Source organism: Cavia porcellus, unplaced genomic scaffold (assembly GCF_034190915.1).
Source record: "Cavia porcellus strain 051 isolate PalLab524CR breed Dunkin Hartley unplaced genomic scaffold, mCavPor4.1 scaffold_5, whole genome shotgun sequence".
In the NCBI taxonomy this organism is placed as follows: domain Eukaryota; kingdom Metazoa; phylum Chordata; class Mammalia; order Rodentia; family Caviidae; genus Cavia; species Cavia porcellus.
The window spans coordinates 75,455,218-75,474,551 of record NW_026947488.1 but is presented as its reverse complement, the minus strand read 5'-3'; the positions used below and the strand labels follow the sequence as shown (position 1 = coordinate 75,474,551).

The window sequence follows — 19,334 nt, the reverse complement described above, 5'->3', positions numbered from 1 at the left end:
TTTAATTTGGTTCAGATTTTCGGAGCTTTAACCCATGTTCAGCTGGCAACAAAGCAGAAGCATCATGGTGGAAGGGCATGTTTAGAAAAAGCTTCTCTCTTCCAGATGGCCAGGGAACAGGATAGAGGAAAGTGCCAGAGAAGAAGGGGCTAGAGCGCTGATACCATCTTCAAGGTCATACCTCCCCTACAGACACATCCACTCAGGTTGAAAGTCATGATTAATGGTCACAGCCCACTAGCTTTGGAGACCAAAGCCACAGCAGTTCTTATAATATCACTGCTTGACATTGCCAAGAGCCATCTTCAGAGGAGGCTTATTGCTTGAGGCAGTTACTCTAGCCATCAAAGTAATCACAAGGCAAGGTTCCTGGTGAAACTCTCCCACCATGATTAGGTGAGAGACAACCACAAGAGATGGCTGTGGAGAGAGAGAGGGTTAGTTTCAGACCTGAAAGTATGAAGCATGAAGGAGCTCAGGCTGTGAAGGCTTCACAGTTGGCAACAACTGTGGTGAGGACCAAGACACGTCACATATGATTTTTCTGCAGGGACAGAATTAGTGCCAAAATCAAGCCCAGTGAATTGTTGGTTTTTCACTACTGCCCCCTCCAGCATGGAACCCAGTGATATGTTTGCTTCCCCTCCCACCAGTATTTGGGGATATGTCACTGCTTGGATGTTTGCCAATACCCTAAGCGCAAGAACAGGGGCCCTCTGGAGTGAGGGGGTGCCTAACCAACCCATGTTGCCCAAGGCAGCTGGGGAAACAGTGGCTCCTGGTGCACAGAAGGAAACACATTAAAAAGCATTTGGAATGAATGTATCCCTGAAACAGGTAAGATACCACTGGCCTGGTGAGAAAGGCAAGAACAGAGCTTTGCATTCATAGCACCCATAAAACCAGCCCCAGATGTGGCCGATAACCCTTCCCCTATACATGGTGGCTTCCAATATAATGAGTCATGGAAGAAATGTTATTACTCTAAACATGTTGGTGTAGAGAGGAATTTTTTGAACTTAGTTTTCTTTTTACTTTTTTCTTTCTGTCTCTTTATAATTGGATGGTTAGCTGTCTTTTCTCCTTTATCTCATTTTATCTTTGTTTTCTGTTTCTAAATCACCTTTTCTCATCCATCTTCCCTATCCTTGCCCTTCCATATATTATTACTTCTAAATTAAGGGCTTAAAATACTTAGCCTTTTACTTAACTCTGTATCATTACTGCTGCTTCCTTTTCTATTGTTAACAATGGTGTAGTTACTGTTTTCAGTTTTTACTATATTTCAACACCTAGTTTGTCTTTGTGTTATTATTACTCTAGTTGTTTTCTCTAAGTAGAAATAGGGAACAAGCCCTCAAAGGAAGGCTGAACACTAAGAAGACCTCCCATGTAAAAATGGAAGAGTTATCTTACCTGATGCACAAACTTCAACAAAAAAAATCCCACAAAAAATATGAAAAATGAAGGCAATATGGCTCCTTCAAAGATTCATAACTCATTACTAACTAAATACAAAGATACCAAAACAGACAAAATGCCAAAGAATTCAGAAGACTGATTTTTAAAAAATGATGACCTCAAAGAGCACACAAATAGTTACATTAATTAAGGAACACAATGCAGAATATAAAGGAGCAATTTAAGAAAACAATTCTGACAAAGAACCAAACAAATCTTGAAAGGCTTCTCCAACAGAATGAATCAATTGTAAGACAATCCTAGGGCCTGAAGATAAGGCTAATGAATTATTATACTCAGACAGTAAGAGATTTTTAAAACTCTTTTTCTTAATCTACATTTGCAATCCATATTGATTGCATTTATCATAGGTGGATTTAAAAAGAAGTCCCAACTTATTGCTGCCTGCAAGAGACACACCTTATCAGCACAGACATATATAACATGAAAGTGAAAAGGTAGAAAATGACATTCCATGCGAAATCCAAAAGCAAGTCCCAACTTATTGCTGCCTGCAAGAAACACACCTTATCAGCACAGACATATATAACATGAAAGTGAAAAGGTAGAAAATGACATTCCATGCGAAATCCAAAAGCAAGCATAAGTAGGTATATTCATATCTACCATACCAGACTTGAAGACAAAATTATTCAGAAGATAAGGCTAATACATAATGGTGTGTAAAAAAGGTCCACTAAGAAAATATACTCAGTTTCATAAACAGAACTTCACAAAAAGGGACATGACTCCAATAGAGCAATGTGGGTGTCTTCACTATTTCATTTCCATCAAAAGAGATTCCATCTACACCAACACACACACACACACACACCACATACCCATCACCATCAGCACCAACAATTAAGAAACACAGTTAAATTACAACACAGATCAAGTGAGCTTAACGAACATCTACTGAACATTCTCAACAACTGCAGAATATATATGAATATATATTTTTGCAGCAGCTCACAGAACATTCATCAAAATAGATCATATTTTAGGCCAGAACAAGTCTTAATAAATATAAAAACATGAAATAATTTCTTATATTGCAGTACAATGGAATTAGAAATGAACAGCAAGGGAAATGACAAACTATACAAACAGCTTTTGAATGATCAGTGGATCACTGAAGAAATGAATGGAAAAATTTAAAAATTCCAAGAATCAAATGAAAATGGAAATAAAATATACCAGAATCTCTGGTATACAGCAAAAGTAGTTCTGAGAAGAAAGTTTACAGATATAAGTGCCTATATCAAAAAGTCACAGAGATCTCAAATAACCTAATCACATCTCAAAGTTTTACAAAAACAAGAAAGCAGCCAAAACCAAGACCAAAAGAAATAAAGAAGTACTAGAGATCAGAGTTAAGTTGATGAAACAGACACTAAAAGAACAAGGGATCAATAAACAATTCTTTGAAAACATAAGCAAGTTTGATGGTCTCTTAGCCAAACTAACCAAAAAAAACAGAAGATTTAAATAAGTATGTTTAGAAATAATTGTTTTGGCTTGTACCCTTACAAAGCTCATTGTACCCTTTCATGTGCTCATTGGTAGGGCTTTTCAGGGTTGTTTCTATGATACTGGGATTAATTTGTTGGTAATAAGAGTGTGTAATTACTAAACAGACCAATGACTGGTTAAGTATAGTTCTTTTTGAGTGTGGATAATGGGAAGGCCCAACCTGGGTATGGGTGGTATCACTCAAAAAGTGGGTAGGCTGGAAGGGCTAAAATCTTTGGAAATTTCTATCTCATGGCTGCTGTTGCTGCTCCTTCTGTTACTTCCCTGCTTTGCTGTTTTCTACCTCTTCTGCTTTGCCATGGACTGTTTTTTCTCTGTGATGCTCCACTGACATGCTACCCTGCCTCAGCACCAGATGACTATGCGCTGAAACCTTTACAAATTGTGAGCCAAAATAAACCTTTGCTGCTTTAACTTTAGGTGTTGGGTACTTTGTCTCTGCAAAAAGAAAAATAACCAAGAGAATAATAAAGCAGGTATTACAACAGACACCACTAAAATACAGAGGATCATCAGGGGCTATTTTCAAAATCTATATTCCAATAAATTAGAGAACTCACACATAAATTTTAAGACACATATTGCATACCAAATTTGAAGCAGGATATAAAAACAATAATAAGAAATGAGACTGAAGCAGTTATAAAACATCTTCCAACCATGAAAATCCAGAGAACAGATGAAATTATTGTTGAATTTTCCCAGACCTTTAAAGCACATCAATGTTCTTCAAACTATTCCATGAAATAGCAAGAATGCTTCCAAACTCATTTTTTAAGGTCAATATCACCTTGAAACTAAAAGCAACAAGGACACAACATAAAACAAAAATTATAGACTTATATCCATGAGAAACACAGAATATAAAAAATGCTGAATAAAATACATGCAAACCAAATTCAACGTAGTGTTTGATGTTTCTAATGCACTGCTGAAATAACTAGCTTTTCAATACACCAATAATGAAGTACTTGAGAAAGAAATCAGGAAACAAAAAAAAAAAAAAAAAAAAAAAAAAAAAAAAAAACCAAAAAAACAAAAAACCAAAAACCAAAACACAAAAAACCCTAAGATCCAATCTAATCAAGGAGGTTAAGGATTTCTATAATAAAGATTAAAGCATTGAAGAAAGAAACTGAAAGAGACATTAGAGGACAGAAAGTTTTCCTATGTTCACAGAGCAGCTCAACACTGGTTAAGTTGTATTACCAAAAGAAATCTATAGATTCAGTGCAGTTTTCATCAAAATACCAATAATAGTCTTCATAGAACTAGAAAAACAATCCTAAAATTCATATGAATGTTACAAAAGACCCCAAATAACTAAAGCAATCCTGAGTAAAATGAACGATGATATCACAATACCTGAGATCCAGGCCATGGTAGCAAAAATAGCATGATACTGGCACAAAACCAGACATGTAATCCAGTGGAATAAAACAGAGTACACAGAAATAAACTCAGACAATTGTAGCTACCTGATTCTAGACAAAGGAACAAAAAGCATACATAAGAGAAAAGACAGCATTTAATAAACAGTGCTAAAAAAAATTGGCTATCTGTATGGAGAACAGTAAAATTAGATCTTTCTCACCTTGTACATAAATCTGTTATAGATTGAAGATACAGGTATACGCTCTGAAACTTTGAAACTGCTAAAAGAAAACAAAAGAAGAAGTGCTTAAACTCACAGGCACAGGTAAAGACTTTCTTATTAAGCCTCCTATGGCACAGGAAATGATGGTGAGATCAACTAATAGAATTCTGTCAACTTAAAAAGTGGGCACAGCAAAAGGAGCAACTAACAGGGTGAAGAGACAGCCTACAGAATGGGGAAAAATCTTTTCCACCTATTCTTCCCAGACAACTGATATCTAGGATATATAAAAATCTAAAACAACAAAAAATAGCCCAATCAATAAATGAGGCAATGAAGTGAACAGATTATTTCTCAAGAGAAAAACAAATGACTAATAAGTATATGAAAAAAAAATGTTCAACATCTTTAGTTATCAGGGAAATGCAAATCAAAACTACACTGAGATTCTATCTCATCCCAGTGAGAATGACTATCATCAATAATACAAACAGCAACAAATGGTAGGAAGGCTATAGAGGAGAAAGAGAAGTGGGCCAAAGGGAACAAGGGTTAGGGGTGAAGAGGAGGGGAATCGAAAATAAGAATGAAGATATGCCCTGTACAGGAGTCTAATAACCCCAATTAATGTAAATATTATAAGCCATAACATGAGCTAAGATAAATAATATCAGCAGGATGTCAAATGGAATAGGGGAACTGGAAGAGGAGGGGCAAAGAGAATGGGGATTTTAAAAAAGAAAGAAATGTGAAAGTAATAGGTACATGTAACCATCCCCCAAGATAACTGTAAAGTACATAACTGCCATCATACAAAATTAAAAATAAAAAAAGATGCAGAACTTTAGACTTCACAGTATGATCTTTTGAATTAGCATTTTTGTTTTATCAAGAACTCTGGGTGATTTAGATATACATTAAAGTTTGAGAATAAAGCTATAAATTACTGCTCAAGTTTTAAGTACTGCTACAAATTATTGCCTTTAAATCTGGTAGAATTCCAGAAGAGATTGCAAAAGGATTTTTAAAAAAATATTTTCCATTAGGATAACTACTATTCTTGGAAAGAGAAGACTGAAAAAGTTGATTTTTCTCTATAACTAATAATATTGCCAAAGGTTAAAAAAATATGATTTTTAAAAGTCTGAGTCTCAGTAATATAAGGCTTAACTTTTACTATATTGAAGAATGTCATGAAAATTCTTTAAAAAAAATGTGTCTATTATCTACCAATCATGTTTCTAGATCAGTGTATCTTGATTAAGGAGAGTATTTCAGATCACTATACGTGATGCCCTTGTGGGATGAAGGCGTAAACATGGCCTGATGATAAATAAATCACTATACTGAAGAATTAAAAATAAATAGCACTAATCCTTCTTAGACTTGAAAGAACCAAATATGAATTAACACTTGCAGTTTCATTCTATAGGTCAGCATTATACCAAAAGAGAAAATCACATGGAAATAAAAATGCAGGCCAATATTCTTTAGGAATGTTGATGATAAAGTCTTCAATAAAATACTAGCAAACTGAATTAATACAATGTTAAAAAAGATGATATATCGTGACCAACTGAACTTTATTGTACCTAAATGCAAAATGCTTCACTATGAAAATCAAGTCTATGAAATTACCATCTTAGAAGGATAAAAAATGTGCAAAACCTATATGCATATCCCAATCAGTGCTGACAAGTTTCAAAATGCAAATGACCAATGAACTAGGAATAGAAGGAAACTACCTCAGTATACAAAACTCATATGAGAATAGTCTACACTTAATATCATATTAAACAGAGAAATACTGAAACTTTTAAAGATCAGCTCTTTTCCCACTACTAATGAACAGTATTGGAAGAGCTAAGCAGAACAATTAGAGAAAGAAAGGGCATGGGGAAGAAGGGAAGAATGGAAGGAGAGAGAGAGAGAGAGAGAGAGAGAGGGGAAGAGATGGAAGGAGAGAGGGAGAGAGAGACAGAGAGAACATAGAGATGGAGGAAGCAAAATTGCTTTCTTTACAGAGGATGTGTTCTTATATATAGAAAATCTCAAAGATTAAACACACACACACACACACACACACACACACACACACACACACGCACACAACCAAGTTAAAAGTAATACATTAAAGTTGCAGGATACAAAACCAGGACTCAAATATTAGCCGTTTTTCTATAAACTCACGATGACCAATCTGAACAAGACTTTAGGAAACCAATCTCATTTACTATAGAAAAAAATGGATAAAATACTTAGGAGAAAGCTTAACCAAGGTAAAAAAAACCTCTACCCTACAAACTTTTAAAAATAATAAAAAATATAGAAATAAATGGAAAGATACTCTGTATTGGTGGACTGCAAAATGACACTGCCAAAAAGTCCATGCTACTTTCTCTGGTGAAGATCTAGGTCTCCCTTAAACTCTCACACCTCAAAAGTGGAAGTCACTCGAAAAATGTCTGGATATGGGGCACTACACTCATCAGCAGATTCATCTACTCATGAGGACAGCAGGTGAAAGTGCTGTTGGGAGGTGGGGCCTGGTTAGAGGCAGTTCCCTAGGGGTGTGATCCAGGGCGTACGTCCCCTCCTCAGCTTCTCCCTCATGTGATTCCTGGCCACCACAATATAAGCAGCTCTCCTCCTTATGCCTTTGTGCAATGATGTTTCTGTTTAGGAGTCAGCTGCCTAATAGCTGAAATCCCTAAAAGATACCAGCCAAAATAAACCTCTTCTCCTTCAACTTGTGAATGTTATGTATGTATTTTGACTAGGTGACTAGAAAGTTATTAAGCTATTACTCATAGTGATTTATAGATTTACTGTAATTCTTATTATAATTCCAAATAAAATTTTGTGTAGTAACAGAAAAAAAATTCTTAAATTATCATGAAATATCAAAGAACTTTGAACAGCAAAAACAATTATTAAAAAAAGAACAAAGCAGCAGCAGCCAGTCCCATCCACATGTGCACACTTGCTGCCATCAGGGAGCTTTCTGCAGGGTAGCCAGCAAAGGCAGGAAAAAGCAGCAGCCAGCCCCATACCAACACACTTGGTCACCATTGGGTATCCGTAAACAGCACTGGCTGGGGAGAATGAGCCAGTAATGCCTCAGAGAAATAGTAGCCAACATGGGAAGTGCCTGAGAACCCACAATTTGCTTGTCCAAAAGAACCCAGGAAAATGTCAAGATGAAGAAACAAAAGGCAGTTTGACCCTAACCTATGCGGAGCCAGTCCAGGAGATGTGAACATGAAAGAGATTGGAAGTCAAAAAGTTTCTGAAGTGATGGCAACTGAAGTAAAGAAAAACTTCATGAGGTTTTAAATGAAATTAGATCAGAAATACTATCTCAGGTAAAAGAAGAAATGAAAAATATCTAAAGACACAAGTAAAAAAAGAGAAGCATAAGAAAATGAGAGAAACCTTGAATGAACAACATAAGACAGATTTCAAATGCATGAAAAAGATTCAAAGAGATATCCAGAAAATTAAAAACTCCACTGAAGCTGGCAAAACTGCCTGAAAGAAACTGAAGATAAACTTTCAGACCTTGAAGACAGGCTTGCAGCTAGTTATCATGGAAAGAAAGATCTTTTAAAAATAATATGAAATCAGGAAATAATTCAATGGCTGCAAGATGATACAAAGAAAAGTAATTTAAGAATGATAGGTGTCAGTGAAAAGGCTAGGGTCAACACAAATGACATTAAAAAAAGACTATAAAAGCAACAGCAGAAAACTCTATAAGCATGAGAAAAGGACCTGACAAACAGATAAGTGAGGCATATAGAACTCCAACTAGTCATAACCAAAATACATCTGCACCCAGACATATAATAATCAAGATCTCAGAAATTCAGCACAAGAACAGAACATGAAAAGCTGTCAGAGAAAAGAAACAGATCACATATAAAGGAAAGCCCATTAGAATTATAGCAGACTTCTCAACACAAACCATCAACTCAAGAAGATGTTGAAGAATTTCAAGACCTGAAAGATACTTCCGTGATAAAGAACTGAAGGAATTAATGACCACCAAACCAACACTACAAAGAATACCGAAGAACATTCAAAGAGAGATTAAAATGACCACAGTTCCAGAACAGCAGGAGAGGGGGATCACCAAGCAAAGCAGTATTTGAATGGAGGGGAAAAGGAAGAAGCCAATGGCTGGAAAACAGCATGGCAGAGATGAGCCAGTGCACGTTGGCCACAACCATTAATGCAGATGGCCTCAATCCCCCAATTTAAAAAAAAAAAAAAAAAAAAAAAAAAAAAAAAAAACCACAGGTAAAGTGGATCAGGAAACAGGATCCATCAATATGCTTTACACAGGAAACACATTTAATTTGAAAGGAAATTCACAGACTAAAAGAAAGGAGAGAAAGCAATGCTCCATGTGACAGGGAACTAGAAAAGTGCAGAGATAGCTTGCCCATCAACTACAGAATGGCTAAGAAAGATAAGGCATTTATATACAATGGAAAACTACCTAGCTATAAAGAAGGATAACCTCAAGACTCTTGTAGATAAATGAATGCAACCTGAGATCATGCTCATGGATGAAATGATTCAGTCACAAGGGTGAACATCATATTGTCTCTTTAGTATAAAAAAACTGGAGTTAGTGGGATCCCAAATACACAACAGATATTCTAAAAGTGAAAAGGGTAGGAAACATCTAAAAAGGGAATGTGGTAGCCATTGTTAATTTCCTATTATCCTCTTTTGAAGCCTTATATCATTTTCATCATTCTGTTTTGTTTGGTTTTATACTGTTTTTTTGTTTGATTTTATTATACATGATGGTATGGACAGCTATTTAAACTGGTGGCCATTGTTCATTTCCTATTATCTTGTTTTAAAGCCTTCTATTGCTTTCATTTTGCTTTGACTGATTTTACACTGTTTTGTTTTGTTTGATTTTATTTTATCTGATTGAATAGATACTTTGAAGATAACAAGAGGCATTATGGTAGCCATGGTTGATTTCCTATTATCTTGCTTTGAAGCTCTGTATCACGTTCACTGCTTTGTTTTGATCGACTCAATTTTGTTTTATGCTGTTTGGCTTTACTCTCTTCAAAATAAAAAGAAATTAAAAAGAGTGAAATTGGAAGACTTGATAGCTTCTGACTTCAAAACATTGTACTGCGAAATATTACTTAAGATGGTATACACAGTACTGGAATAAATAAATACAGACATAAACTGCAATGTAATAGAATTCTGAGCCTAGAAATAAAACATTAACATATAAGGTCACATGATTTTTAACAGAGGTACAAAGAAGAAACAAATAAAAAAAGACATGCTTTTGTCAAAAAATGGTGCTAGGAAAGCTGGATATCCATATTTGTGAACAACAGACAATAAACCTATGAAGTTGGACTTGACTTTACACTACTGATAATAATTCATTCAGCCTTCATTGAATTCCTGTAAGCAAATATAGGGGGAAGTTTCAAGACAGTGGATTTGGCACTAGTTTCTTAGAAATGGCACCAAAAACACAAGCAAGAAAAGAAAAAAAAAAAAAAAAAAAAAAAAAAAACCAGACAAATACTGTAGGACTATGTCACACTTAATTTTTATGCTTCAAAAGACACAACAATGAAAAGGCATCTATGGGATGGGAGAAAATAATTTGCAAGTAATATTTCTGATACAAGGGTAATATTCAGAATACATAAGGAATCTGCATAACTCAACAATAAGAAGAAACCCAAGGTCAGTTATAGTGGTGCATGTCACTAATCCCAGCAGTTGGGAGTCTGAGGCACAGGGATCACCATGAGTTTTAGGCCAGCCTGGACTACATAGTGTGTTCAAGGCCACCCTAAACTACATAGAAAGACCCTGTCTCAAAAAAAAAAAAAAAAAAAAAAAAAAAAAAACCAACTTAAAAAATAGGAAAGTGCATAGACTTTCTCAAAGAAAATATATAAATGGTTAATAAACACCTGAAATATGCTTGTCATCACTGATCATTAGGAAATGCCTAATGGTAACAAATAATGAGATAGCACTTTCTACCTATCAGGCTGGTCACCATCAACAGAACAGAAAATAACAAGTGCTAATGAGAATCCCTAAAAACATTTAAAATACAATTATATTTCAGCTATCCTCAGGCAGGATTCAAAGCAAGACCTCAGAAAGATATTTTCACTGCAGCTTTACTTATAATAGACAAGATGATAAAAAAAAACCCCAACACCCACTGGCAAGTGAATGGACAGATAAAATGTAGTATGTCTATACAATGAGCAATCATGGAACTTTAAAAAAATAAGGAAATGCTGTCACTTTGAGGATATTATGTTAAGTATAAAAAAAGTTGTAAAAGGACAAATACAATTTGTATTTACAATAATCAAATCAGAGAAAGAAAAAGTGAAAATGTAGTTACTCAGGGCTGCAGGAGAGAGAATCATCAACTTTTAGTGGGTATACATTTTTAATGTTATAAGATGAAAAATTCCAGAAATCTGTTGCACAATAATGTGAAAATATTTAACACTACTGAACTGTACTCTTAAAAATCATAAAGATGGTGACTTAATGTTTTTTTTTTTCTTTCTTTTCTTTTCTTTTTTTTTCCCCGGTACCGGGGATTAAAATCACGACCACCTGCTTGCAAGGCAGGAGCTTATGCCGCTGAGCTAAATCCCCAGCCCAATTTAATGTGTTTTTAATTACAAAAAATTAAAAAAGTGAAAGAAATACTGTATAAAAACTTTCTTATACAAACATAGAGAAAACTTAACAGAATTGACTTGCATTATGTGTCAAAAGTTCTTTTGTGAAAAAATTGTTAGTTAAAAATTTAGATCTACCTGAAGAACAACTCTAGACAAAGACTAAATGAAGATTTTACAAACTTGTATTTTTTCTAATTTACCTTCTGTATTAAAAATAATCAAAATAATATCAAGAATATATTCAATCATGTATGCTTATATATGCTATGTTCAAGTGAAATAAATGATAATGATATGAGACAGGGAGTAAGAATTAAAAATGTTTTGTTATGATTAGAAACTATAATAGTCATGAATCAACACAGTGTTATTTGAAAGAAGACTTGATATAGTACAAACTCAGGTAAACATTAAAAAAGGTTTAAAAAACCCACTGAAATATAAATAACATGAAAATAGAGTCACAAAATGATGAATTAAAACCCAGAAAACACAAAAAAGACAAAAAGAGTGGAGGAAAAAAATGGGGACAGGGATGTCAAATATAAAATAGTAATAACTGTAATAAATATTATTAATACAACTATATCAATAGTTTTTTTCAAATACCAATACTCTAAAAACATGTATTAAACGACAGTCAAAGTAGATAAAAAAATAAAACAAACAACTTGTCGAAGTCTCTTAAAGGATAAAGACATATATAGATTAAAAGTAGGAATCAAAAAAATACCATTCTAACCTTACTCCTCCTCCCCTTGAAAATAATTATGATAATTTCACACAGAATAAATTCTGGACCAAAGAAAATCATCAGGAATAAAGAGAGGCATTACATAATGATGAAGTGGTCAATTCTCCAAGATATAAAAACTTCAATGTACATGGACCTAATAGCAAAGTGCTAACATATGTAAGGCAAAATGATAGAACTGAAAGGAGAAACAGACAAGTGCATCCTTATAACTGGAAACTTCAGTGTCCCTCTGTCTGAAACGGATACATCCAGGAAGCATAAAATCACTAAGGACCTACATGAACTAAGAGCATCATTAGTCAAATGAATGTAACTTCCATATACCCTCCTTAATCAAATAAGAAGCAGAACATACAGTCTTCTCACATTCATATGCAACAATCACAGAGAAACCACATTTTGGGGCATAAAACTACTTTAACAAAAAGAACAGAAATTATCCACTGTCAACTCTCATACTACAAGGCAATTAAATTAGAAACAGTTAAGAAGGATAGGTAGAAAATCTCAAAATACAGATACAAAAATACACTTTTAAAAATCATTCTATACTTCTGAATAACAAATGGACAAATCAGTCAAAGAGAAAATCTTTAGAAATTTTTAAATCTTTTGAGCTGAATAAAAATGGAAATAGAACATATCAAAATTTGTTAAATAAAAAGTCCTTAAAGGGAAATTTACATAATTTAAAATCATCAAGCATGGTGCCACAGGCCTATGATCCCAGCACTTTGGGAAGCTTTGACTGGAGGATGACAAGTTTAAACCTACGATTGGCAACTTGGTGACTTAGAGATATCACATCTCAAAGTAATAAAAGGGCTGGGGATATAGCTGAATGGTAGAACATCCTAGCCTTGAAAGAAAGAAGGAAGAGCTAAAATCAATAATCTAATTTTCAACTTTACGTAGAAAAAAAATGAAATCCAAAACAAGAGGATGAAAATTAGAATAGAAAATTCAAATGTAAACAGGAATAAAGACAACAAGCCCCAAAGCTGATTCTTTAAAATACCAATTTTTAAATAGGCCTGCTCCCAGATTAAGAAAAAGAGATGATACAAATTTCTAATATCAAATAAAAGAGGAATCATCACTGATCCTATGGACACTGAAAGGACAATAAAGGAATATAGCGTTATTCCAGTTGGCTCATGAATGCTTTTGTTTGAGAAAATTTTGTTTCTGTTTGCAAACTCTACAACTGATCACAACCACAGCCATCTTTCTTGCACAAACATAAATATAGCCATCTTTTACAAAATCATGGAACAAACTAAATTCATGAACTAAAGTACCTCAGGACTGTGAATAAGTTCATACTCACAAATCTGAAAACAAAGATTAAATGGACCAATCCTAAAAAAGATGTAATATTCCATCATATCTATTGAAGAACTTGAACCAATAATTAATAACCTTGCAAAACAGAAATATCAGCTCCAGGTGGAGTCTCTTTAGGAAGTATTGACTGTCTACAATCTCTTTCAGAAAACAGGAGGAAAGGGAATACTTCCATAATTCATTTATCAGGCCACCTAATCCCACAAGGCAAAGATATTACAAGAAAAGAAAAATATTAATACCTCTGCGTTGTTTCACATTACTAGGACAAAATACTTGAAACCCGTAACTTGAAAGTAAGAGATGTTTATTTTATCTCACAGTTTCAGGGGACTCAGTCCATGGTTGGCTGGCTCCAAGGTAGAAAAAGCAGTGTCAGAATGTTGCTTATTCTAAGGCAGTTGGGAAGCAAACAGGAAGGGAAGAAGCTGGGGACAACAGTACACCCTTTCAGGTGAAGCCCTCAATGACCTACATCGTCCAGCCAGGCCACCAGGCCCAACTTCTACATAGCACAGTTAGCTATGAACTTAACTACAAATAAGTACAGTGCCATCAAGAGCCAGTCACCTTCCACAAATCCTACTTGTGAATACACAAGGCCTTTGGAGGCTGCCCGCAATCTAAGCTGTAACATTCCATTTCTGGGGCACAGAGACTCATGCACATCTCTTTATGCAAAATATATTTAGTCAAATCTCTCAGAGTTGTTAAAGTCTTAACAATTTCAGCATTTGCTGAAAAGTCTGACAAAGTTCAAAGTTTTCTCTGAGATTTAAGGTAAATTCTTAGCTGTGAGCTCCTATGAAAATCAAAAAGATAGCTAAACACTTGAAAATACACTGACCTAGGGTAAATAGTATCATTCCAAAAGGGACGAGGATGGGGGTACAAACAAATTACTCCAAAGCAATACCAAAATCTACCAGGGCAGACATTATATCCTGTAGCTCCCTCTCCAATATCCAGGGTACGCTGTGGTGAAAATAAGCTGTAAAGGGCTTGGGAAGAACTGGTCCATGGCCTTGCTAGTTGTAGCCCGCTCTCTCTTGATTTAGCTCCCCTTGCTGCTAATGACTTTCCTCAGCATCTCTAACTTCCTGAAAGTATCACTCTATTTTCTGCTTTATTTCCTAAGTTTCACATATCATTCTCTCATGTGTATCATGCCTGGCCTGCCAGGACTTCTTTGGGTAGCTGAGTGGAATCCTCTATGACCCCATACCTCTTGTATTATGCATGCATACAAAATCTGCACCCATGGATGATATCAAGGTCTACCACCAGCTTGAGTAGCCAGGCTCTCTTGAACCATGGCTGCAGTCACCCTGGAGTTTCTAGATGGCTGTACATGGTGAAATGAGTCCCAAGGAACTAATTTCTCAGTCAGTTCTTTTATAGTAGGGGGCCCAAAGACTTCTCAAATGCAAGGTTTATAGCTATGATGAGTGAGATCTTGACGGTTCCTGAGACGCCTTCAAACCATTTTCCCTATTGTGATAATGCAAAGTACTTGACTTCCTTTTACCACAAATCTTTTCATCAGTCATGTTTTCCTATACCCCAACTTTGCAGGTACTTCCAAGTTTCTAGTGAGTCTGCAAATTTTAATTATTCAGTTCTGTTCTTTTCTACTGATTTATAGTATGGATTTGCTAAAAGCTGCCAGCAATACCATGCTAAAGTCTGAACAGTGGGCTACCTTGAAATTTTTTCCACCAGATTAATTAGCCCACAAGCCCTGAATCTGAGTCTTCTGCAAAGTCTCAAGACATGGGCAAGATGTAAACAAACTTTTTGCCAAAGTGCAATATACACCGCTGCAGATCCATTTTCTAACAGAGCCCTCATTCCCATGAGTTGGCCTTTATTGTCCACATTCCATCTGCATACTGGTCTTTTAAGTTCTGGTCAGTACTGCACATCAGGCACTGCTCACAACATTCCAGGGCTTTGCTGGAATCTCCAAAGTCTTTCAAAATACTCTCATGACCCAGTTCCAAAGGCTTCTGAAACACATGATCAAGTATATTCACAGCAATGATTCCACTCCTGGTAACAATGTTCTGTATTTTCTTTTCACATAGCTTGAACAGAATACCGCACACTCACAACTTAAAGAAGGAGTTGTTTATTTTTGTTCAGGTTTCAGTGAATTCAGCCCATGCTTGCAAAACTGCTTTCCAAGATCACCAATAGTCCAATCTCAGGTCTCATGTTATTCATTTTTCAGGACCACTGATGTGGGTTTTCATTCTTCACTCCTTGATATATTTTATTGCTTAGCTCATTGTTTAGTGCGGAAACCACACTCCTCAGGATTTTCTAAGTAATCATTCCTGCTCAGTTTCCACTGCTGTCACTTGATTTCTGTTCTTCTATTTAATAATGGAATACCCCAAGGTATCTTTGATATTTTTCTATCTAGGTTCATGCCCTTGGTGATTTTACCCAGTCTATTAACTTATGTACATCTTTATGCCAATACTTATTTAAGATATGTCTCTTATATGTCCAGATTCATTTATTATGTCTAATAGACATAACAAAATTCCAATGTTCAAAATCAATCTTCTATTATCCCCCCAAACTTTCTCTACTACACATTAACCATTATTTTTGGTTAAAGACTTTTCTGAAGAAGAAGCTCCATCCTTCCTATTGCTCATATCAAAAAACATGGAATTATTTTTGTTTCCTTTCCACACATCTGGTCCACCAATAAATTCAGTGTATGACATCTTCCAGATATAGGTAGAATTTCAAGATTTCTTTACCTCCCACAATGCTATTACTATGACCCAAGCCAGACTGAGGCAACTTCCTACCTGGTCTCTGCTTATATCATTAAGTCTCCACAGCCTATTCTAAACACAGCAGAAGAATGATGTTTTTAGTGCGTAATTTGGATGTCATCTTCCTGTTCAAAATCCCATACTATTGATTCATCTTACTCAAAGGAAAAGCCAACTTTGCTTACATTTTTTAAACTCAGTGCAAACTGAACATAATATAAATTTTTTTCCTATGTTTAAGAAACACAAAAATAAACACACATACAATGAAACTTCAGAAACTGATCCCTAAGTCAGGAATGGTGGCATATGCCTCTAACCCCAGCACCTGGAGGCTTAGGCCAAAGGAATGCCATGTGTTTGAGGTCAGCCAGGGATACATGGTGAATTCAAGTTCAACTTGGACTGTATATATGTTTTTGTTTAGTTGTTAAATATGATGTTTTTTCTCTGTTCTCTAAACACTTTCTCTGCTGAATTTCATAAAAACAAACATTTTTCCTGGAAAAAGAAATTACAAGCTGTGTGTGGTAGCACACACCTGTAGTCCAGGTACTCAGGAGGCTGAGGCAGGATGATCACCACAGCTTTGAAGCTAGTCTGGGCTACACAGTGAATTCAAAGCCAACCTGAACTACATAGCAAGACTGTGCCTCAAAAAACAAAATAAAACAAACAAACAAAGAAAAAGAAAGTCAATCCAAAGTTAGAATTACTACCCAAAAGGATTTAACAAGCATGCACCTATATTAGAAGCTCAGTAAGCATAGAGAAAGAAATTTATGTTGGCTATGGTACCACAGCCACATCCCTCTATATCAATACTGGCTATGCAACCCTAAAGTTCTAAGATTCTCTGACTTTCCATTTTCTATAACAATCATACCCATTTCCTAGAAAATGAAAATTAAATGAGATACCTCTTATAACATATAGACCCTTAACAGCTACCCATGATTTAGTTAATACAACAAAACATAATGGTACATGGTGGGAGACAGAATAGAAGGCAGGTCAATAAGGGCAGACCATTCTTGTGCACAAAAGTGTTTTATTCATTTACATTGTTTGAAACTTTTATTAGTTATTAAAAAAAGCTTTTTGGTTGTTTGCATTACTGTTTTTAGATCTGCTGCAGACTATGCATCCTTTTTGTGCCTTTTCCAAGGCACTATAGTAAAAGACACTTCCTACAAACATTCATTCATATTAACTGTCTTATTAGGCATAGTGTATGGAACTCAGGAGACAGTTTTGAAAGTATGATCATCATGTGTTATAAAACAAACTGTGATTACTTGGAAAATAAAAATATTTACTTACCTTTCTTAAATTTATGTACAGGGAGTTTCTTAAGTTGATCTTTACCAAGTCTATTTCTTCTAGCTCTATGTCTGTCCTGGACAAATTTTGTGATCTAAAAATAAAAGAGAAAAAAGATGCCAAATGTTAAACATGCAAATAAAAAACAGCTATTAACAAATATCTTAAGTTTCTAAATAGCTGCCTTGAAAACCAATTTATTTAAATCCTAATCCTAAGCATAAGTAGGTTATTAAAGCATTACAGTAGGAATGATTAGGTAACACATATTATCCTTTGAATTTTTTATTTACAGATCTTCATTATGTTTCACTTACTGATAGGAGATATTATAAATTTCATATAACTACTTGTAAAATAAAAATAGTAGATCATAGTTACCAAGATTCCAATGGTCCAAAGAGAACAGAAAGAGTTGAAACTTCTTTAACTTACAAACTAATAAAATTTTCAAATATATCAATATTTATTGTACTTTCAGTTCTATCAGCATAACAGACAGAGCCAAGGTAGAATACTTCTACTGTAAATCTTCATAAATGTCACATAAAATATATAAAACACTCTAAAGTATAAAGTGCTGGGCTTAAATGAGAGGGAAAAGTTTACAGGACTCAAAACAAATACCAAAAACACTCTTCATAAAAAAAAAAATAATAATAACAGAGTTGACCACATCACAGTTAAAAACTCTCTCATATTCTGTGAGGTTACAGCAGGAGGCTTGCAAGTTCAAGCCTACTCTGAGAAATTCAGTGAGTAGAAAGGATTTGCCTCAAAAAAGGACTTATGGTGTAAGATATAGCTTAGTATAAACATCCTGGCTTGAAACCCCAGTAGTACAGGTTTAAAAAAAAGTAAAGATAAGAGCCTCTATCCTTAAAAGATACTGTTAGGAAAAATAAATGAAAATAAAAACAAAATACCTTCTTTTGAAAAAAGACACTGTTAAAGACAAACCACAGATTTATTGCCACACTGTATAACTGATAAAGGAATTAATATTTAGAATAAAGAATGCTCAAAAGTCAATTAGAAAAAAGCAATACTATTGAAAGAACTGTATAGGTAACTTTACCATAGTCAATGTACAAAAGGCAAAAAAGTACAGAAAGAGATCTCAACATCATTAGTCAAGAGGAAAGCGCATATTGAAATCATAATTACATACTACTACATACGTACTGGAATAACTACATTTAAAAGACTAATTCTATCAACTGTCGACATGGAAATGAAGAAACTGAATGTTTCTTGCACTAGTAAGCAAGACTGTAAAATGGTACAACCACTTTGAAAATCACTTCAGGAATTTATTACAAATTTAAAACACACATGATTTGATACAACTACCCCAATCCTAGATATCCACTTAAAATAAAGTTCTGCATATATGCACACAACTTTGCACATAAATGTCTAGTCATTTTTATTTGGAATAGCTAAAACCTAAAAACAACACAAACGTTCTTCAACAAGTTAATGGAAAACTATGTTATAATCATATTAAACACTATGGTAAAATCATACAATAGAACACAATTGAGTAATGAATAATCAATACACTACAATAATAATTTATATTAATTTCAATTTTGCCAAGAAGTCAGACACAAAAGAGTGCATATTTTGTCAATCTGTTTAGACAAAGGTGTAGAAAATGCATGGTAATCTACAGTGAACAAAATCAGATTGTAACAGGGGATAGGGGAAAGAGGGACATGGAAGAGAAACTGGAAAGACAAAAGGGGAACGAATACTAAGGAATATTAAATTATGTTTACTAAGCTGGCAATAGTTTC

At 34.7% G+C, this 19,334-nt stretch overlaps 1 protein-coding gene across 4 annotated transcripts in view; it reads right to left on the bottom strand.

Moving 5' to 3' along the window:
* The window catches only part of Rnf13 (ring finger protein 13), a 148,506-nt gene that overhangs the window by 19,146 nt on the left and 110,026 nt on the right, over positions 1 to 19,334 (bottom strand). For 3 of the 4 annotated variants that reach the window (XM_063249168.1, XM_063249169.1, XM_063249171.1), the window contains one exon: positions 17,533 to 17,626. In XM_063249168.1, the coding sequence (XP_063105238.1) occupies positions 17,533 to 17,626 (94 nt within the window). Of the gene's footprint in view, positions 1 to 4,591; positions 4,653 to 17,532; positions 17,627 to 19,334 lie in introns of all 4 variants that reach the window. The other variant, XR_010047618.1, reaches the window with a different exon arrangement.